Source organism: Caretta caretta, chromosome 14 (assembly GCF_965140235.1).
Source record: "Caretta caretta isolate rCarCar2 chromosome 14, rCarCar1.hap1, whole genome shotgun sequence".
In the NCBI taxonomy this organism is placed as follows: Eukaryota; Metazoa; Chordata; order Testudines; family Cheloniidae; genus Caretta; species Caretta caretta.
In genome coordinates, this window is record NC_134219.1 from 35,867,107 (window position 1) to 35,890,150 (window position 23,044).

The 23,044-nt window shown below is 41.0% G+C and overlaps 2 protein-coding genes and 1 pseudogene across 2 annotated transcripts in view; 1 reads left to right on the plus strand and 2 right to left on the minus strand.

Annotated features, from left to right (window-relative positions):
- The window catches only part of LOC142069220 (E3 ubiquitin-protein ligase TRIM11-like), a 264,114-nt gene that overhangs the window by 42,804 nt on the left and 198,266 nt on the right, over nucleotides 1–23,044 (minus strand). The gene's annotated exons all lie outside the window — the stretch shown is intronic.
- On the plus strand, nucleotides 1,686–2,659 carry LOC142069093 (olfactory receptor 14A16-like). The gene has a single exon (XM_075119461.1). It carries the CDS (start codon nucleotides 1,706–1,708, stop codon nucleotides 2,657–2,659), a length of 954 nt encoding a protein of 317 aa, XP_074975562.1. The 5' UTR covers nucleotides 1,686–1,705.
- LOC142069094 (olfactory receptor 6F1-like) lies at nucleotides 5,850–8,838 on the minus strand (annotated as a pseudogene).

Sequence of the window (23,044 nt, forward strand, 5' to 3'; positions counted from 1 at the left end):
GACATCCAGCGAAAGGATGCGACAACAGCTGGTGGATACTACAGTGATGGGGGCATGAGAGAGAGAGAGAGAACCAAACAATCCTGGCAGTGGGTGAATAGATAGATAGATAATGACCAATGATTCCTAACACAGTCGGATCAAATGCAACGCAAATTGGAATAAAGACCAACAAAGTAAGTTTTCTATTTCAATTAAATATGTTAGAGTATTAATATATGGGGCAAATATAATATCAGAAATATGAATTGCAATTAGAACTCTTTAAGACTTTTACTATCAAATTATGCAGATATCTAGAAATGATCAGATTTTTTTTCCACCAGAAAAAATTGATTTTTCATTGAGGTTGTGAGAACCAAACAGCTTCAGCCTAAAACTGTTGGAACCTGAAAATTTTTAGGCATAATCAAAAAAAGTTTTCATTTTTATGGATATCAGAGACTTTCCATGAAAATATATTCAACTGAAAATTGAATTTTCCTTTGAAGTAAAGTAGAAATTGTCTGACTACTCCTACCTGGAAACTTAGCTTTTTGGCAGGGAGGGGAACATGAATATTGTCCAATAACACCATAATTTCCAACCCCATTCCCTCTATTGCAACCGTGTTTGTCTGTTTCAAAGGGGTAGCTGCAGGATGGTAAAACTGAGTAAGTAGCAAAGTTGGTAGCCCAGAGAATGTGTTTTAAACATACTAACCTCTCTAAACTAAAGCACTGAGAGTCGAAGCTCCCAGACAAAGCCTGTCTCTCTTTATCCTACCCAAGGACAGGCAGGAGGTTGATGGAACAAGAACCCAAATCTCCACTTCTACCATCATAGCCTCTATGTTAACCTCACTGCTGCCTGCTAAACAAAAATATTGTCAACATGTGCACAGAACATGCACATAGGAAGACACAATCCATCCCCAAAAGAGTTCACATTCAAAGTACATGAGACAGACAAAGGGAAGGGGAGGAAAGAGAGGCAGCGGTGACTGCTCCATGGTCACAAAGTGACAGAGGCAAGACTAGAACCGAAGTCTCCTGACTCACACAGCACAGAAATAAAGTCACAGAGGGGAACCACACAACCCAGCAGCAACTGAGCAATGCGACCAGCCCATCATCACCCAGCAATGGGAGTGCAGCTGGGATCTGGTGCCATAAATCAACGTGTAAGTTGGCATCAGGCGGTATGTGGGATGTTGGGGTGGAATCATCACAGAAAAGCTGCCATGTGGGAAGCTGGGTGATTCTGTGCTGTATTTCTCAGTTAAGTGGGAATCAGACTGTGCTGGCATTTTAGTAGTTGAGTTGGCCAAGTTGTGAGCCTGCTGTCTGTAGCAATAGGGGCATAATTTTGGCTCAGATTGTTGGATTTGGGTTGTACTTTGTTCCATCTTTCATCCTGCATTTGATCAAGCCACATCTTGGGCCAGATCCTCAGATGGTGTAAAACTGACCCAGCTCCAGTGACTTTAAGGGAGCGATGCCAATTTACACTCCTGTGATAATGCACCAGAGTAGTGCTCTGGTTGTGAGCGGTGAGGAGCCCTCACTACTCCAGTCAATGGAAGTGACAAGTGCTGTGTCCCTTAGACATTCATACCATGAGAAATCATGGAGAGGGGAATCAGTCACTCCCTCTCTCACTATACCCCTGACCATTGCTCTTGTCCTTTCCTCCACAGCCATCACACGATGAACTAAGAAAGAAAATGTCCAACCAAACCACCGTGACTGAGTTCCTTCTCCTGGGATTCTCTGATGTTCGAGAGCTGCAGATTTTGCACTTCATGGTGTTTCTAGTGCTTTACCTGGCAGCCCTGACAGGGAATCTTCTCATCATCATAGCCATAGCTCTTGACCACCACCTTCACACCCCCATGTACTTCTTCCTGATGAGTTTGTCCATCCTAGACCTCGGCTCCATCTCTGTCACCATCCCCAAATCTATGGCCAATTCCCTTATGAACACCAGGTCCATTTCCTATGCTGGATGTGTCACCCAAGTCTTTTTCCTCATCTTCTTTGCTGGAGCCAACTTCGCCTTACTCACCATCATGGCATATGATCGATACGTTGCCATCTGCAAACCACTGAACTATAAGACTATAGTGAACAGGACAGCTTGTGTCCAAATGGCAGCCAGTGCCGGGATCAGTGTAATTCTCTATTCTTCATTGCATACCGGGAACACGTTTTTGATAACCTTCTGTGGAGGCAACATGGTGGATCAGTTCTTCTGTGAAATCCCCCAGCTACTCAAGCTCGCCTGCTCTAACTCGTACCTCAGTGAAGTTGGGGTTATTGAATTTGGTGTGTGTTTAACCCTAAGTTGCTTTGTTTTTATAATTGTGACATATGTTCAGATCTTCACCACGGTATTGAGAATCCCCTCTGAGCAGGGCCGACATAAAACCTTCTCCACATGCCTTCCTCACCTCATTGTAATTTCCATGTTTCTTTCCACTGTTGTCTTTGCCCACATGAAACCCATCTCCAGCTCTCCGTCAGCTCTGGATCTCGTGGTGGCTGTTCTCTATTCCGTGCTGCCGCCAGTGATGAATCCGATCATCTACAGCATAAGGAACAAGGAAATCAAAGCTTCCCTGAGGAAACTGACTGGGTGGAGGTTATTCAACAAGAATAAAATGTCTGCGTTTCTCTGATGAACATGGTTTTATCTGTGTTTTTTTAGCAAATACAATCAACTGATGACATTACTGTCCCCATAAGAATATGGCGTGTGATTTTTTTTATGCAAAATGCTGTATGTATAGTGGTAAATCCACACTAACTCCACTAAGTCAGTGGAGTTCTTCCAGGTTTATACCAGTATAAGTAAGATGAAAATCTATCTATCTCATGCTTTTATACTGCCATCCCTCACCATGTTATCTGAGTACCTTCCACATAAAATCAGTAGCCATTAGAAAGTACCCAGTGGACTTCATGGAGTCTCTGGTTCTTCTCCTTTTTGGGGGTCAAAACTTTGCTTGGGGTATGATGGCTTTTGGGTTTCTGTTTGCTGGTGTGACAGAGTGGGATATGGCAGCATCAGATCATGAACTCTGTGTTTTGCTATCTGGGTAAATATTGACATGGTGACTGCAGAAGTCTGGGCTTGCTCAATAGCCGTCTATCGCTCTTTGTTCATGGCAGCTCTCCTCCTACCTGAGAAAGGTGCCTGTTACTTTGCTGAAGGACTATCACTCAGACAAATCAAGACTGAAGTCTGGGGCCTTTGACTTTTGTTGCCTTTCACCTACAGGCCCTGCTGCATGGAACAAGTCTTTTGCTGTATAGGGAGTCTGGAAGTGATGGGGGGGAGAGGGGGAGCATGGCTGGTGGGTCTGGAAGTCTTAATTTTTCACATGACAAAGAGACAAGGTACCTATTTAAGTGCAGACTCCTACCCTGTGTCAGGTGCCAGCCATAATCCCATGTAAGAAGGACTTGCAGGAGTTCGTTCTATTTAATCTAATCTATCTGTCTATCGTAGGATTCCACACTGTCACCCAACACCATGCTATCTGAGCACCTTCCACATAAAATCAGGAGCCATAGCAAAGCCCCTAGTAGACCCTGAGGAGCCAGAGACTCCATTCCTTTTTTTGTTCTTCCCCTCAGGGTAAAAAATATGATTGTGGTATGAGTGCAGTTGTTTGGTTCTTACTTCTTTCTCAGATTTTTTAAATTTTATTTTAGGGGTTTTTTTTGTTTTCTTTTTACTGGTGGATTGTTTTGTTTCTTTATGAGGTGGGAGTGCCTAGGGACAGGAGCGCTAGAAGCTCCCTAGAAGTCGGGGGGGGGGCACCGACACCTGAACCAAGGCCCCACCCCCACACGGCCTCTTCCCCCAAGGCCCTTCCCCACACTTGCTCCTCTCTGCCCCCTCCCCGCCATCGCTCATCCTTAAGGCCAGTAAAAAGTGGGAGAACATAGCCCTCCCACTTTTAAAAGTGATGGGGCCATGGCCCCCTGGCCCCCCCATCTCCATTCTGGTTCCTCTGCCTGGGGAGATGCTGAGTGTTTGGGTAGACAGTATTGTCAGTGTTTTCTCATTTATTGGGCGTGCCCGTATGTCATCTCCTTGCTGGGGTTTTCCGAGCAATGGGTGAAGTAACATCTTGTATTGGCCCAATTTCTGTTGTTGGGAGAGACAAATTTCCAAGCTTACACAGAGCTCTTCTTCGGGTCTGGGGAAGGTGTTCAGAATGTCACAACTAAATACAAGTTTCAGAGCGGTAGCCGTATTAGTCTGTATCAGCACGTTTTAAATTTTCATCCAGATTTGGGATAAAAACCAATTTCAAACTATTGAAATTTCCTCTACAATGAAAATTCCAACCAGCTCTAATTATGGCTGGGACTTCCAAAGATGTCAAAGGGACATAGGTTCAAAAATTCTATTAAAACTCTCTCAGGTTCCTTTGGTAAACCCAGCCTACATCTTTACCTCCTTTGAAATCCCCAGCCTTAATAAGTAAAACACTTTCCAAAAGGTAGGGGGATACAAAGGTAAAAGTTAAAGTTTATTTACACTCTGATGATAAGAGTGGTCTAGATACAAATATACAAAAATACAAATAAGTCAGGCATCAAGGGCAAGATATGTAAAGGTATTTAGGAACCTAGTGGGATTCTCAAAAGCATCTAGGCATCTATCACCCATTAAAATGAACAGTTCCCATCAAGAGTTATGTTTTGAGAGCTATCAGTTAGCCAGTTTTTAATCAATTTACTATTGTTTTTGTGTAGTGTTATTTTTAAATAGTGTGATGTTAGCCTGAATCAAACCTTTAGAAAAATACAAGTCTATTATGTCAACACCATGGCCTTTAGCAATCAGAAATGTCACAGTTAGATCAAGTTCATTTGATAAAAAACATTCTGTGAAAACATATTGATCACCATTAATTGAACTTCTCCCTTGTAATTCCTTTTTGTTGAAAAATGACCCATTTTCAAAAATGAAAATTTTTGTAAAGAACTGTTGATTTAGTGAATTTTTTCTCTTTTTTTAATTAAATTTTTCATTTCAATTTTTGACAACATTTAAATGGAAAACTTTATAAAAAACATTATTGAATTGTTTCCGTTTACCAACATGTAGGACCTCCAAACTTAGAACCCTTAAAAAGGGAAATAAGTTTAATTTTTTAAAATTCTTCACTAATTAAAAAAAAAAATCCACCATTGTTGTTCATCATTCTTTATTTCCTGCATGTTGTTCTTTTGTCTGCTGTTTAATAATTTTTCAGCTATTGAACCAGGGAACAGACACAATGTCATGTGAATTGGCCAACCAGTAATACATCACAGATAATGAAAACTCTGGAGTTGCTACAAATTTAAACTTAGGACAAACTTCTGAGTCACTAAGGTCTTGATCCTGCATACGCTTTATGCACAGGCTTTCTTTCCTAGTGTGAGTAGTCCCATTAGAGTCAACTGGACGACTCAAAATAATATAATTTAGCACTTGAGTAAGGATCTCAGGATCGGGGCCTAAATGTGAATTGCTAAAAGTAATGTCCACATAGGCCCTGATCGAAAGGCCATTTAATTCAGTTCAAAGATGTTCATTGATGCTAATGGGCTGTTGATAAGACCTCTCGAGAGATTTTAAGGGACAGATTTTCGAAAGTATTTGTAGCTACCACTGAAATCAATGGGATTTTGGTGCCTCATCTGCTGAAGTGCTTTGGAAAAGCCCACTAAACAATTATCTGCGTCTTTAGACACCTAAATATCTTCGAAAATATGGCCCTTAGGAGCTCACGTCCAGTAGATTTTCAATAAATATTAGGCCCCTAGAAACCACATCTTTCATGGTGTTTAGGGGCCTATCTGAATCTTTAGGTGCCCAAATTCCTTTGCAAATCTGGCCCTTAGGCACTTCTGAACATTTTACCCAAATACAAAAGTTGTAAATGTAAAACTGGAACCAGGATTAAAAGCACAACAACAAGGACGGTTACTACCAAAGGGAACATGAGCACAGGCTGAGAATCATACCCAGTAACATCTAAGCCATTCAAAAACAACTTCATATCCCACTGAATACTTTCCATAAAGCCTCCTTCACCTCTTTGTTTCTCAGACTGTCAATGAAGAGGTTTAACAGCGGAGTTACAATAGTATTCAAAGTGTTGACCGTCTTGTTCATGTCCAAGGCATTCTGTTTGGAAGTCCTGACATACAGGAAGATGGTGGAGCTGTACCATATAATCACAAGAGTGAGATGGGCAGAGCAAGTGGAAAAGGCCTTTTGCCGGCCTTGGGCTGACGGGATTCTCAGTATGGTGGAGAGGGTGTAAATGTAGGAGACCAGAGTTATTGAACATAATCCCAGGATGACGATGATCGAGATGATAAAAGCTGCCATCTCTATCACATAGGTGTCTGTGCAGGAGAGAATGATTGAGGAATCTATGCTGCAGGAGAAATGAGTAATGACATTAGTGCCACAGAAGGACAACCTAACTCTCAGAGATTCTGGGATAGAAATAGCCAGGAAACTACACACCCAGGAGCCAAGGGCCAGCTGAGCAGACAAGGTGCTCATAGAATCATAGAATCATAGAATATCAGGGTTGGAAGGGACCCCTGAAGGTCATCTAGTCCAACCCCCTGCTCGAAGCAGGACCAATTCCCAGTTAAATCATCCCAGCCAGGGCTTTGTCAAGCCTGACCTTAAAAACCTCTAAGGAAGGAGATTCTACCACCTCCCTAGGTAACGTATTCCAGTGTTTCACCACCCTCTTAGTGAAAAAGTTTTTCCTAATATCCAATCTAAACCTCCCCCACTGCAACTTGAGACCATTACTCCTCGTTCTGTCATCTGCTACCATTGAGAACAGTCTAGAGCCATCCTCTTTGGAACCCCCTTTCAGGTAGTTGAAAGCAGCTATCAAATCCCCCCTCATTCTTCTCTTCTGCAGGCTAAACAATCCCAGCGCCCTCAGCCTCTCCTCATAAGTCATGTGTTCTAGACCCCTAATCATTTTTGTTGCCCTTCGCTGGACTCTCTCCAATTTATCCACATCCTTCTTGTAGTGTGGGGCCCAAAACTGGACACAGTACTCCAGATGAGGCCTCACCAATGTTGAATAGAGGGGAACGATCACGTCCCTCGATCTGCTCGCTATGCCCCTACTTAATCTACAGTTACTTCATTTTGCAGAATTTATGAAAATTTGCCAGCTAATAGGCAAAGTATATTTGTTCACCTTTTACTATGATGATGATGATCAGAATATTAATGATATTTTTCCAGCCCAACAAGAAAAATTAGTTACTATTTCAGAATAGAACATTTTCAAGACTGTAGTTAGTGGTGTTATACTGGATATTCAATATCATGCAGACATTTAAACTAAATGAAATAATGGCTATTTGTGGAATAATATCCACAAACACTCAGGTGAAATATCAGAATTGTACAAAATCTCATTTTTGGATGGTGGCGGGGGGAGATCGTTTTTTCTAGTTTGATATGCTAAGACTTTCTTCTGGAAGAGACTTTTAAAAATATATATACAGTGTAGTTTAATTTAATGTACATTAGAAATAATTAATGTTACTTTTACATTTAGAGAAATTTGTTTTGACCAGATACATATTTCCAGAGAACAACACACTTTTTTAACACTGGTCATATTCTGCCCTCATATATATTCTTATTTATGGGTGTGGTTCCCATCCCAATACAAGAAAAGTATTTGATTCCATGAATGTACTGTATTTCTCCTGGATAGATAGTTTTTAGTAGTTGGTTCTAGATCCCAGTCTATGTCCCCCGCCCCTCTAATACCAGTAGAGGATTGTGGAGTATTTCACTCACCAACTAAAATTTGGTGAGTGAAATCCTGACCCCACTGAATCATAGAATCATAGAATATAAGGGTTGGAAGGGACCCCAGAAGGTCATCTAGTCCAACCCCCTGCTCGAAGCAGGACCAATTCCCAGTTAAATCATCCCAGCCAGGGCTTTGTCAAGCCTGACCTTAAAAACCTCTAAGGAAGGAGATTCTACCACCTCCCTAGGTAACGCATTCCAGTGTTTCACCACCCTCTTAGTGAAAAAGTTTTTCCTAATATCCAATCTAAACCTCCCCCACTGCAGCTTGAGACCATTACTCCTCGTTCTGTCATCTGCTACCATTGAGAACAGTCTAGAGCCATCCTCTTTGGAACCCCCTTTCAGGTAGTTGAAAGCAGCTATCAAATCCCCCCTCATTCTTCTCTTCTGCAGGCTAAACAATCCCAGCTCCCTCAGCCTCTCCTCATAACTCATGTGTTCCAGACCCCTAATCATTTTTGTTGCCCTTCGCTGGACTCTCTCCAATTTATCCACATCCTTCTTGAAGTGTGGGGCCCAAAACTGGACACAGTACTCTAGATGAGTATGAGAACAGATGCTGTTCGTGATGGTGCTATAGTGCAATGGGTAGCAAATAGCCAGATAGCAGTCATGGGCCATGGCGGACAAGAGGAAATATTCTGTGCCGCCCAGGGAGAAAATGAAGTCCATCTGCAGGATGCAGCTACTAAAGGGGATGGTTCTGCTTTTCCCCAGGAAAATCGCAATGGTCTTGGGAACACAGGCTGTGGTGTATCATATCTCCAGCAAGGAGAGGTTGCAAAGGAAGAAGTACATGGGGGTGTGGAGTTGATGGCTGGCCCTCACTAGGACTAGGATGGCAACATTTCCTGCAACTGTCAGGACATACATCATGGTAAACACCACAGAAAGAGAGATCTGCAAATATTGACTACGGGGGAAGCCCAGAAGGATGATTCCTGTATCCTGGAGTGGTTTTCCTTCTCTATTCCAGTCACAGGCTCCATCTGTCAAGATACAAGAGATCATAATTCAGGAGAAGCTTTGTTACATGGATTGTTAGACATCACAGGTACAATTTTCAAGGGTGCCTGTCAAGGTTCCTTCCCCACTCTGAACTCCAGGGTACAGATGTGGGGACCTGCATGAAAGAGCCCCTAAGCTTATTCTTACCAGCTTAGGTTAAAAAATTCCCCAAGGTACAAACTTTGCCTTGAACCCTATGCTGCCACCACCAAGAGTGTTACACAAAGAACAGGGAAAGAGCCCACTCGGAGACGTCTTCCCCCAGAGTAACCCCCCCAAGCCCTACACCCCCTTTCCTGGGAAAGGCTTGATAAAAATCCTCACCAATTTGTACAGGTGAACACAGACCCAAATCCTTGGATCTTAAGAACAAGGAAAAAGCAATCAGGTTCTTAAAAGAAGAATTTTAATGAAAGAAAAGGTAAAAGAATCACCTCTGTAAAATCAGGATGGTAAATACCTTACAGGGTAATCAGATTCAAAACATAGAGCATCCCTCTAGGCAAAACCTTAAGTTACAAAAAGACACAAAAACAGGAATATACATTCCATTCAGCACAGCCTATTTTAACAGCCATTAAACAAAAGGAAATCTAACGCATTTCTAGCTAGATTACTGATTAACTTTTTACAGGAGTTCTGAGCTGCATTCCTGATCTGTTCCCAGCAAAAGCATCACACAGACAGACAGACAGACTCTTTGTTCCTCCCCCTCCAGCTTTGAAAGTGTCTTGTCTCCTCATTGGTCATTTTGGTCAGGTGCCAGGGAGGTTATCTTAACTTCTTAGCCCTTTACAGGTGAAAGGCTTTTGCCTCTGTCCAAGAGGGATTTTATAGCACTGTATACAGAAAGGGGTTTTATAGCACTGTATACTTCCCTTTATATTTATGAGACTGCCTAAATGATATAGAAGCCTAAATCCTATTACAAAATCATGTAAGTTGCTTAGGAGCCTAAGAGCTAGAGTTTCAAAAGTGTTTAGATGTCAACGGTGCTGACTGACAAAAATGCTTAAGCAGGTTAGGCACCTAATCTGGTTAGGTGTTTTTGAAAATCCCACTAAGCATCTATCTGAAGCTTTAGACATCTTCATACTTTTGAAAATCTGGTTCTGAAAGATTAAAGCTCTTTTGAAAATTGGATGTAGGCTCTCAAGTCACCCAGGGCCAGATTTTAAATGGTATTTAGGCATGTAGTGGGATTTTCAAAAACACCAAGGCACCTAAACTCATTGATTTCATTGATTCATAGATTCCAAAGCCAGAAGGGACCATTGTGATCATCTAGTCTGACCTTCTGTATAACACAGGACATAGACCTTCTCCCAAATAATTTGTAGAGCAGATCTTTTAGAAAAACATCCAATCTTGATTGAAAAATTCTCAGTGATGGAGAATCCACCATGACCGTTAGTAAATTGCTCCAAAAGTTAATTACTCTCACTGTACGCCTTATTTCCAGTCTGATTTTGCCTAACTTAAACTTCCAGCCATTGTATGGTGTTATCCCTTTCTATGCTAGACTGAAGAGACCATGAAGGAATTTATAGACTGTGATTAATTCACCCATTAACCTTCTTTTTGTTAAGCTAAATAGATTGAGCTCCTTGAGTCTATCACTATAAGGCGTGCTTCCTAAACTTTTAATCATTCTCATGGCTCTTCTCTGAACCCTCTCCAATTGATCAACATCCTTTTTGAATTGTTGACATGAGAACTGGACATAGTCTTTTTCCTCTTTATGCATCCAAGAATTGCATTAGTCCTTTTGGCACAGCATCACACTGGGAGCTCATGTTCAGCTGATTATCCACCATGACCGCCAAATCTTTTTCAGAATCACTGTTTCCAACAATCGAGTTCCACGTCCTGCAAGTATGTCTTACATGCTTTGTTCCTAGATGTAGACATTCACATTTAGCCATAGTAAAATCATATTGTTTGGTTGCGCCCAGCTTACCAAGTGATCCAGATCGCTCTGTAACCCTGTCCTCTTCATTATTAACTACTTCCTCATTTTTGTGTCATTTGCAAACTTTATCAGTGATGAGTTTATGTCATCTTCCATGTCATTAAAAATGTTTAATAGCGTTAGGATATGAACAGAACCCTCTTGGATCCCATTGGAAACATACTTGTTCCATGACAATTCCCTTTTACAATTACATTTTGAGGCCTAAAAGTTAGCCAGCTTTTGGTCCATGTATTGTGTGCCAAGTTATTTTTGTATCCTTCTAGTTGTTTAGTCAAAACGTCAGGCAGTACCAAGTCAAATGCCATAGAGAAGTCTATTATATCAACACTATTGCCTTTATCAATCACAATTGTAATGTCATCAAAAATGATACCAAGTTAGTTTGACAGGATCTATTTACCATAAACCCATGTTAAATGACATTAATTATATTACTTTATTTCTTTATTAATTGAGTCCCTTATCAGTGTAATAAGAAAAGGAGTACTTGTGGCACCTTAGAGACTAACCAATTTATTTGAGCATGAGCTTTCGTGAGCTACAGCTCACTTCATCAGATGCATACCCTGGAAACTGCAGCAGACTTTATATACACACAGAGAATATGAAACAATACCTCCTCCCACCCCACTGTCCTGCTGGTAATAGCTTATCTAAAGTGATCATCAAGTTGGGCCATTTCCAGCACAAATCCAGGTTTTCTCACCCTCCACCCCCCCACACAAATTCACTCTCTTGCTGGTGATAGCCCATCCAAAGTGACAACTCTCTGCACAATGTGCATGATAATCAAGTTGGGCCATTTCCTGCATAAATCCAGGTTCTCTCACCCCCTCACCCCCCTCCCAAAAACCACACACACAAACTCACTATCCTGCTGGTAATAGCTCATCCAAAGTGACCACTCTCCCTACAATGTGCATGATAATCAAGGTGGGCCATTTCCAGCACAAATCCAGGTTTTCTCACCCCCCCACCCCCATACACACACAAACTCACTCTCCTGCTGGTAATAGCTCATCCATACTGACCACTCTCCAAGTTTAAATCCAAGTTAAACCAGAACATCTGGGGGGGGGGGTAGGAAAAAACAAGGGGAAATAGGCTACCTTGTATAATGACTTAGCCACTCCCAGTCTCTATTTAAGCCTAAATTAATAGTATCCAATTTGCAAATGAATTCCAATTCAGCAGTTTCTCACTGGAGTCTGGATTTGAAGTTTTTTTGTTTTAAGATAGCGACCTTCATGTCTGTGATTGCGTGACCAGAGAGATTGAAGTGTTCTCTGACTGGTTTATGAATGTTATAATTCTTGACATCTGATTTGTGTCCATTTATTCTTTTACGTAGAGACTGTCCAGTTTGACCAATGTAAATGGCAGAGGGGCATTGCTGGCACATGATGGCATATGTCACATTGGTGGATGTGCAGGTGAACGAGCCTCTGATAGTGTGGCTGATGTTATTAGGCCCTGTGATGGTGTCCCCTGAATAGATATGTGGGCACAGTTGGCAACGGGCTTTGTTGCAAGGATAAGTTCCTGGGTTAGTGGTTCTGTTGTGTGGTATGTGGTTGTTGGTGAGTATTTGCTTCAGGTTGCGGGGCTGTCTGTAGGCAAGGACTGGCCTGTCTCCCAAGATTTGTGAGAGTGTTGGGTCATCCTTTAGGATAGGTTGTAGATCCTTAATAATGCGTTGGAGGGGTTTTAGTTGGGGGATGAAGGTGACCGCTAGTGGCGTTCTGTTATTTTCTTTGTTAGGCCTGTCCTGTAGTAGGTAACTTCTGGGAACTCTTCTGGCTCTATCAATCTGTTTCTTTACTTCCGCAGGTGGGTATTGTAGTTGTAAGAAAGCTTGACAGAGATCTTGTAGGTGTTTGTCTCTGTCTGAGGGGTTGGAGCAAATGCGGTTGTATCGCAGAGCTTGGCTGTAGACGATGGATCGTGTGGTGTGGTCAGGGTGAAAGCTGGAGGCATGCAGGTAGGAATAGCGGTCAGTAGGTTTCCGGTATAGGGTGGTGTTTATGTGACCATTGTTTATGAGCACTGTAGTGTCCAGGAAGTGGATCTCTTGTGTGGACTGGACCAGGCTGAGGTTGAAATAAATTGGTTAGTCTCTAAGGTGCCACAAGTACTCCTTTTCTTTTTGTGAATACAGACTAACACGGCTGTTACTCTGAAACCTATTGGTGTAATGATGCTGGTTCTGGCAGGACCCAACGGAGAGTGCCCATTCAGGACAAATTGCTTCAAGCAGGGCAGTTACAGCCCAAGGCTGGGGTTTCTGTGCACACCAAGGCAAACCAAACCAGCCAGACAGAGAAGACTTTGCTTTTACCCCACTGGCTAACCACAAGTCACACAAGCAATTCCCTTAGACACCCCAGTTTCCCAGTATCACCACCAGTGCCACACATTATGAGGACAAATGGTGATGAAAACCAATAGCCCAGTAAAAGAAAAAAAGTTCTCTCGATCCCAAAGGACCAAGTCCCAGACCCAGGTCAATATACAAATCAGATCTGACCCACAAATCACGCTGTTGCCATTCCTTTAGAATCTAAAATCTAAAGGTTTATTCATAAAAAGAAAAGATATAGATGAGAGCTAGAATTTGTTCAATGGAGTCAATTACACACAGTGATGGAAAAGTTCTTGGTTCAGGCTTGCAGCAGTGAGAGAATAAACTGCAGGTTCAAATCAAGTCTCTGGAGGACATCCACAGCAGGGATGGGTCTTTCAGTCCTTGGTTCAGAGCTTCAGTGTAGCAAAGTCCCTCCAGAGGTAAGAAGCAGGACTGAAGACAAGATGGGGGAGCTGCAGCAGCTTTTTATAGTCTCTTGCCATGTGGTCTTTCTTTCTTTGTGCCAAAGACAAGCTGTCCAACACCTAGCCTGGAAACACCTCAGAGTTCTGTCCATAGGCAGGTCCCTGCATACCTTGCTGAGTCCCAAGGCATGTCTGCATTCTCTCAGTGGGTCAATTGTATAGCGGATGGTCCTTAATGGGCCATCAAGCAGGCTAGGCAGAGCTGATACCAACTTGTCTGGGGTGTCACGGAGAAGCGTAGAATAAGTTTGAAATACAGACAGTATAGAGCCAATATTCATAACTTTAACTACAAAAATAATACACACAAATAGACAGCATAATCAGAACCAGCAAACCATAACCTTGTCTTTGACACCTTATTTGACTCCCTTTATACAAGAATTGGTGCCACTACAGGACTTTGGTAGCAACAATGATCTATATGGTCCCAGCTTATGTCAATAACCTCACAATCAGCCACTCCATTATCTTGCCTGATAGGCCTATCAGGCTGACAGGCCTATAATTACCTTGGTCCTCCCATTTACCCTTTTTCAATATTGCACAGCATTAGCTTTCTTCCAGTGTTTCAACACTAAAGGCCCAGTGAGCTCCTCAGCTAGCATTTTTAAAACTCCTGGATGTGGGTTATCTGGATCTGCTGATTTAAAAATGTCTAACTTTAGTAGCTTCTGTTTAACATCCTCCTGAGGTACTAGTGGATTTGAGTGGGTTTTAGCCACCTAGATGCTTTTGAAAATCCCACTAGGTGCCTAAATACCTTTAAAAATCTGGCCCTTAGCTGCTGTTGAAAATTTTACCCCACCCCACACAGTGACCAAATTCATTTGGTCCACAGAGTTTCTAACATCTGGAGAAACAAATGATACTTTGTATTGAATTCTGTTCTTCTCAGTCCTCCTGATGAGAAACAATCTCATCATCCATGGGAGTGGACGCTTCCTTCTGTATGCAAATAGCAGCAATAGGGAAATCCAGGACTCAGAGCGTAAAAACCAATACACCAAATCAGTTTTCCATCTCTATCCCAGTCTTGAATTCTGTAGGTCACAAGAGATGCTCATGGAGTTAAACAGTTAAAATGCATTATTGGATGTTCCTTGAATGTTCAAGTCAGAATCCTAGTGCCTGAATAATTATTACCACCTCCCCTATCTCCCTAAGCCTCAATCAGCTACGACTTACAACTAGAGTTTGTCAAGAAACAGGGCAAGGGAAGGGAAGGGGATCATGATCATTTCATCATTTTTCCCATTGACATTTGAAATGTTCATGACACTTTTGATCTACTAATTGTTCATTCAATCTTCAGCCAGTGCTATTCCTTGTCAAAAGTCCCTCCATGCTCTTAGCTGGGATTTTCAAAGGGGCCTAAGAGAGTTTGGTACCCAATACCCATTGAACTCCATTAGGTTATGGACACACGGCACGTAGAATTTCCCTTGATTCTGGATGTCCATGTTTAAGGGATGATCTTGACTTGCACTCTGGAGAATCACTGATATGCAAATCCCATTTTAACAGATCTACGGAATTTAGCATGAAGAAGAATAGGAAGAAAAATATCCCAGTTTCCCTGAAAATTTCCTTTCTTCTAATATTAAGGTAAATGGGTCAGTCTTGTCCTCTGCTATTTTCTCCTTCATGAATCTCTGCTGTGCTCTGCGGCAGGCAGGACTTGTCTTTGTTCCTCAAAAGCTCTACGATGAACATTTTACATTGGTATATTCCAAGGCAGAGAATCATAATCTCTAGTTCCAGCACAACATTGCCAAACTTGAACTCCTAATCTTTTCTCCTAGATCCTCCCTCATTTTCCATTCTCCAGCTCATTTCAGAACTCAGCTACCCTTCCCAATACACACCTTTGGAACACTGGGGTTATTTATGTGTCTTCTTCTGAGTCCAGGACCATGATTTTTGTCTTTGGTGAAGATTTTCAGAGGCAAAGAGGGCAATTCTGTGGCCCAACTCCCATTGAAAATCCTTTGACAATCTCCCCCTTTGTATCGAACATTAAAACTGATTTTACATTTTGCCCAGGATCAAATTCTAACAACCAAGCAACAGACGTCATGACTAGGCTTGGAAGGATTAGATTTGTATTGGTGAATGTTGGTAAATGTCGATTTCACCACACACACACACACACACACACACACACACACAAACTGATGAAAATGTATTTCCGTCGATAAAACTCAAAATTTACAGATAGGCAAAGTAAGAAAAATACTGCGGGAGAACTTATTAGAGTCAAAATCCAGTGATTTAGACTTTTGAATTCGACTTACAAATGGATTAGTGAATGAACAGTAAAAACAGGTATGATCTGTTGAATTAAGGATATTTACTTTCTATAGTTTAACACGTGATGTTGACAATTTGTGTTTTAATGGTTTATAGAGCTTTCACTTTTTGATACTCAGTGTTAACTATCATTTGTCTGACAGTCTCCCACGCCCCACCCCCATAATTTTGTACAACTATGAACACTGAAATAAATAAAAAGTGGAGAAAATGCTTTTAAATAAACATTGACAGTACCCATCAAAATTATAAATAATAAAAATAAAATGCTGCCAAGCCTATCCATGACATATTAACATACAAGTGAGAACAGAACAAGAATTTCACAAAGAATTATGTACCAGACAGTGCTTAATTGGCAATGCTCATTAAGTATAATCCCTAGCTTTTGTGCAATTCTTTTCATCAGTAGATCTCAACGCATTTTACAACCGGAATCAGGGTCATTGTCCCCATTTTACAAAAGAAAAAATTATAAACCAAAATAAATGTACCTGATTTTGCGGTGCCAGTCCTTAGAGGCACATTCCATGCTCAGCTGAGACAGAAATAAGACTTTGCCCTCAAGGATAAACGATTGATTGTCACTGTGCAATGGGATTTTCAAAGGAGTTCAAAGCAATTAAAAATTCAAATCTCATTGTGATTCAGTGGAATGTAAATGCCTGATTCCCACAGACTCTTTTAAAAATCGCACCCATAATGATTATCCTCCTTATGCTAATCTGAGCTAGTCTGGCAAAAATAATAATACCTTGTATTTATAAACCTCTTTACATCTTCAAATCACTGTCCAGTCATAAGCTATTTTATTCTACAACAGGTTGAAAAGAACTCCCTTTGTAGCCATAACTTCAGTGTTGTTTGGAATGGGCCCAATGCTCCTCTTTAGTAAATAATTAATCATTATCAATCCTCTGCCATATGAGGAGAAATTAGGGCAGAGGGGTAAAGGATCTTGCTTATGGATGCATCGGAAGTCAGGGGAAAAGCCCGGAACAGAGACCAGGATCTCCTGCCTTCTAATACCCTAAACTTCATAGTTACAGAGGGCCTGATCCAATGACAGAGGAAATCAAAGTTATTCTATTCATTCACTCTAGTAGACTTGTGAAGAAATTCATGGTGCTTTTTCACCTGTAGATTTCAAACCATTTTACCAAGGTGGGTGAATGGTATTATTTCATTTATTTACAGATGGGGAAACTGAGGCACAGACAGTTAATCTGACTTTCACACAGTAAATGAGTGACAGAGCTGGGACAAACTCCAACTCCTTATTTCCCATCTACCAGACCAGGCTACAGCTGAGATTTCAAAAGCTGCCTAAGGGATTATGGGGCAAATTCTTAAAGGCTTTTAGGTGTGTACTGGGATTTTTCAAAACAGCTAGGTGTCTAATACCCATTGCAATCAAGGATTTTTAGGTGCCTAGATGCGTCTAAAAATCTCATTAGGTGCCTAAAAACCTTTAAAAATCTGGTTCTTAAACAAATGCCCGTGAAAATGAATGAGGAGTGGGCATCCATGTGGCATTTGTGACTATGAAAACCTAAGTCTACCTCTAAGAGAAATATCCAATCCATTTTTACATTCTTATCTAAGCGACTCAATAAATTACAGCAGCAGCGAGTTCCACAGACCTATCATATAGTTATTTTCTCTTATGCATTCAAGAGTTGAAAAAATGAATGAAATTTAGAAAATGAGAAAGTAAGTGAGAGAGAAGGAAGTACGTTATAGATGAACCAATTACTCACTGGGAAACCTATTCCTTCCAAACAGATATGGCCCAGTAGGTCACATTACCAAGTATACAAAAAATATGTCTTAATACAAGTGGTTTAAAGTATATTTCTGGGATCCTCTCTCTCTTTCTCTCTCTCTCTCTCTAGTGGACCTAACTTATTAGCTTTTGCTGACAGAACTAGCCAGAACAGACCCCCTTCACACATTATATTCTCTCCTTAGAATGAGGCGTTCTTGGATTCTGAGGAAAAAAATGCATTGCGAGCCATATTTTTTCCTCCAGCTATAAATCAAACATTTAAAGGTTTCATACACAAAATCTTCCTACTTATTGCATAAATTTCTATATTGATTAGAATCTCATTGCATTACCATTTTGTCATCACCCTGCTGTCTTTTTCCCTTACCTGCTTCGTTTATGTATGGCAACTCAACAGGTCCAAGAAATAAGACGAATTTATATTCCTCAGAAGTGCTCTTGGGATTTGGTCTCAACAGAATTTCACTGTCTTCTCAAGAATGTGCCAAACCCCTGGCTTAGTAAGGATGGTGTCCTTGTTTAAAGAAGAGCACTGGAAGTTAGGAGACCTTGGTTCTGTGTCTCCATTGACTTGCTGATGGACCACTGTGAAATTGTTTAAGTTCTCAGTTTCTCCGTTTGTAAAAGACAAAAGGCCAGATTTCTCAAGGTATTTAGATGCCTATTGAAATTTCCAGAAGCACCTAGGAACCTACAACTCATTGATTTCTGTGGATGTTAGGTGCCTATGTCCTTTTAATAATCTCACTAGGTGACTAAATACTTTTTAAAATCTGGCCCTAAGTGGCTGCCCAAAGTTAGGCAACTACGTCCACATTTAGGCAACCTAATAGGTGGTCTAAGATACAGAAGTATAAAGCACCAGAGGTTAAAGACATTCAGACGTCTGAAGATAGGCAGATAAGCACCTAGTGGGAATTTCAGAAGTACCTACGTAGGTTAAGCACATAACTCCAATTGAATTCAATGGGGTTTAGGTGCCTAGGCCTTTGAAAATCCCACTAGACACCTAATAACCTTTGAAAATCTGGTTCTAAGACACTTTGGTGCTTTTGAAATATTTGCCTCCAGTCTACACAAAAAGTTGTACTGACATAATGAAAGGTGTGATTTTATACCAATTTAGCTAAAACAGTGCAACTTTGTGTGTGGATATTATATTGGTTTAAACCTCATGTATATCAATTTTCAGGTGCAAACTGAACTGATATAACCAGTTTCAACCTAAGAGTCCACAAAGGCACAAAAGTTGCAGTGGACTAAATAAACATATTGAAGTTAAGTTGCTGTGTCTTCTCTGTATAGACAAGCCCTAGGGCCAGATTTTTAAAAGTATTTAGGCACCTAGTGGAATTTTCAAACCTTTTAGTGGCCTAACATCCATTGAAATCAATGTTTTAGGTACCAAGGTGCTTTTCAAAATCCCACCAGGTGCCTAAATACCTCAACTAATCTGGCCCTAAATCACTTTTGAAAATAGGATTGACAGTTAAATTTTCAAGTGCAGCTAATTGACTAAAGAGCCAATGAGACTTAAGCTCCTAAGTCACCTAGGTGCTTTAGGAAATTTTACCCTAAGGCTCCCTAGTGTGCTTGAATGTTGTATAGTTTGAATTCTAGGGACTTCAATGGAAGTTAGACACCAAGGTGCTTTTGAAGATCCTGCTAGGCACCTGTTTGTCTCTTTAGCACCTTTATACCTTTGAGGATCTCAGCCCTAGTGCTTAGCTACCCAGTTCCACCGGGTTGTCATTGTGCTCATGAAATCCTGAATTGCTCAGAGCATTTGCCATCCACATGGGTGTGAAAATTACTGAGCAATATCAGGCATCATCCCGGTAAATACAATGGGAATTTGCTGGGCTAAGGACTGAATAAAATTTAAGTCAGGGGTAAAATAATTGCTGAAATTATGCACCTGACCTCCCTTCCCTTTCCAGAGTTTAAGGCTGGGATTTTCGAAGGCGACTAAGGGAGTTAGGTTTCCAACTCCAATTTAAATTAATGAAATTTGGGCACCTAAATTCCTTTAGGCACATTTGAAAATACCAGTCCACTTTGGCATGGACTTAATTGAGGCAGGACTGGCCCCTAAAGCAGAAGCTACTCCCCATAATAGTGTAATACATGTGAGAAGAGAATCAGGATCTGTGACTTTATGGCCCTCAACTCAGTGAGAGATTCATGATAACATCGCTAGGCTTGGCAACATGGACACCCCATTCTAAATGATAGGTCAGAGCTCCTAAATGGAAATGAGCTGCAAAGATGAGAGCATGTGTGTTTGTGGCTAGAATACAGAAATTGTGACTTGTTCCAGTTCAGAGCCAGTGGGCAGATTCCGTACGCCTTAGGGTGAAAATCGTCCTGTACAGAGAAGTACTTACCATACACCTAACCCTCACAGTATCACTTAAGGAGGTCTTCAGTAGTGCACTGGGTGAATTCGACTCCTCATCTCAGCATGGGACACAGGACCAAAGACATAGGTTGATAGAAATCTACAGTTGATATAGTGAGTTGATGACCTGTATGATATGAATTAGTAAGTCTTTGCTCACATTGTGGTGGAGAAATATCAACATTGCATTTGTCACCAGTTTTCACCCTGTTGTTGGAGTCTAAGGAAAGCATCTGTAACAATGACCAGTGCCTGGTGTTGGAAGAGTGGTACACATGGGTCTAATCTGGTGAATAAATGTGGACAGGCCAGGGTAATACTTATGCTAAGCTCACTGGCTTCAGCCAAGTCTTTGCTTGACATGAGTGTTGCTTGCGAAATTCGTCCGTGTGGAGAGACTTGTTTAAAGAATGCTTACAGCAGCTGGGTAAGACAAAGGCGTTTTGTACTGTGTTGAAGGACATAGATAAAAGGAAGTTAAACAGTACAATACATAAAAGGTATTGCCAAAAAGTCCCTGTATTGTGAAAAACAGAAAAGTCCCTATATTTGAGTGGTACAATCCAAGTAAATAAACCAACTGGAAAAGGGACACGATGACATGAAAGTAGCCTGGACAGAAAAAGTTTTGTAAACTGAAGCCTGCACATGTATATACTATGGGTAAGGTAAGACACAATGCTTAATGTTGATTGGACGGTCAGATAACATGTAAAGGTATAAATATGCTAGAGTGTAAAGGAATAGTCAGACCCTCGTAGGAAAAATCGACAGTGACTACGCCCCCAAGAAAAGGTAATTGGGCAATATCTTTTTCTGTATATCTGTCATTCATTGCTTTTATGGTAATTGTAACGTGCGGGGCCTTGCTTTTGGTTCAAAGAAAGGTTTGAATGAATAAACCTGACTGTCTCAGTCTCGAGTGTTTCATAATCCTCACCAAATGCTCGTCCTTCAGAAAGAGCTGTAAGAGGCCACATGCAGAAGCAGTTATGGGAACAGCCTGCCCATACTGGAAGTTTCTTCTGTTAGTACAAGCAAATGTGAACAAGAACAAATGTAATGCATGATAGCAACTGCGAGCTGAACAGAAAGTTCAGCCACCCATGGGATCATAAACTGTTCCTCAGAAAGTAGCTCATGTGTGACTTTTTCACATGACCTCAGAAAGGATGTAAACATTCTGTGGAGAACTAATCATAAGGGAGTTTGCAAACGTACAAAATAACTCTTCCTCTCCCAAAGACCTTGTATTTTCCATCAATATCTGAAGCAACCACCTAACTTGATCTGAGGTTAGAAAATTATTTTAACTTTGTTAAAAGGGTATTATCTAGACCATCACTGACAGTGTTTGTCTAACCTGCTCTTAAAAATCTCCAAAGATAGGGATTCCACAACTTCCCTAGACAATTTATTTCAGTGCTTAACTACCCTGACAATTCAGAAGTTTTTCCTAATGTCCAACCTAAACTGCCCTTGTTGCAATTTAAGCCCGTTGCTTCTTGTTCTATCTTCACAGGTTAATAAGAACAATTTACCTCCCTCCTCCTTGTAACAACCTTTCATGTACTTGAAAACTGTTATCATGTCCCCCCTCAGTCTTCTAGCCTCCAGACTAAACAAGCCCTTTCCCTCCCCCCTCACCCCCCAATCTTCATAGATCATGTTTTCTAGACCTTCAATCATTTTTGTTGTTCTTCTCTGGACTTTCTCCAATTTGTCCACATCTTTCCTGAAATGTGGTGCCCAGAACTGGACACAATATGCCAGTTGAGGCCTAATCAGCGCGGAATAGAGCAGAAGAATTACTTCTCGTGTCTTGCTTATAACACTCCTGTTAATACATCCCAGAATGATGTTTTCTTTTTGTTTTGAAACAGCATTACACTATTGACTCATGTTTAGCTTGTGATCCACTATGGCCCCAAGATCCCTTTCCACAGTACTCCTCCCTGGGCAGTCATTTCCCATTGTGTATATGTGCAACTGATTGTTCCTTCCTAAGTGGAGTACTTTGCATTTGTCTTCATAGAATTTCATTCTATTTACTTCAGACCATTTCTCCAGTTTGTCCAGATCATTTTGAACTTTAATCCTATCCTATCTATCTAATCAATCGTCTTCTTAGTGTCCAACTTGATTCTGAGTGCTTACAGTTCACTACCTTACAAACGAGGTATTTTTTTAAAAGGAATTCAATATTTTTAACATTATTTACTGTGAAAGGCATACAGTTCCCTGCAAGCCAATAAGGTCTCGTTGGTACAAGGAAAGTCTTGAAAGTCTTGAAAGTAGGAGGAAAGTCTTGAAAAGATTAACTCTACCATTCAGCTGAGATGAGTCCTTCTTTTTATGGAGAAAATAGAATGTCACGGCTGTTTTCATCATTTTCATCATGATAAAGGGCAGGCAAGTAGATTTTGTCAATCAGGTGTTTTAACTGTTCTGGAAATTTTGCTAGGTTCAGCTCTTTCCATCAGTAGAGACTGAATAAAAAGAGCCAGATCCTCAGTTGGTCTAAATAATCGTAGCTCCATTGACAGGTCTGCTGAGAGAAATTTGGAGGCCCAGTAAATTATGTTTTCCCCCTCCCATTTCACCCTAAATAGATAGTTTTGTGGGGGCACTGAGCTCAGAACCTCAGTACAATTGTTCCACCTTCCCTCTCTCATCAGCCCTGTCTATTGATAATTCACACCAGCTGAAGGTTTGCCCAGTGAGAAGATTTGCTGAATGATGAGTTGCAGTAAGTTCCATTTTTTAAAAATGTTTAAAAATTTTATTTATTTTCCTCACTTTACTCATGTGAGTGGAACCCTTGACTTCAAAGGAATCATTCATGTGAGTAAATTTAGGCATTTTTATTTTA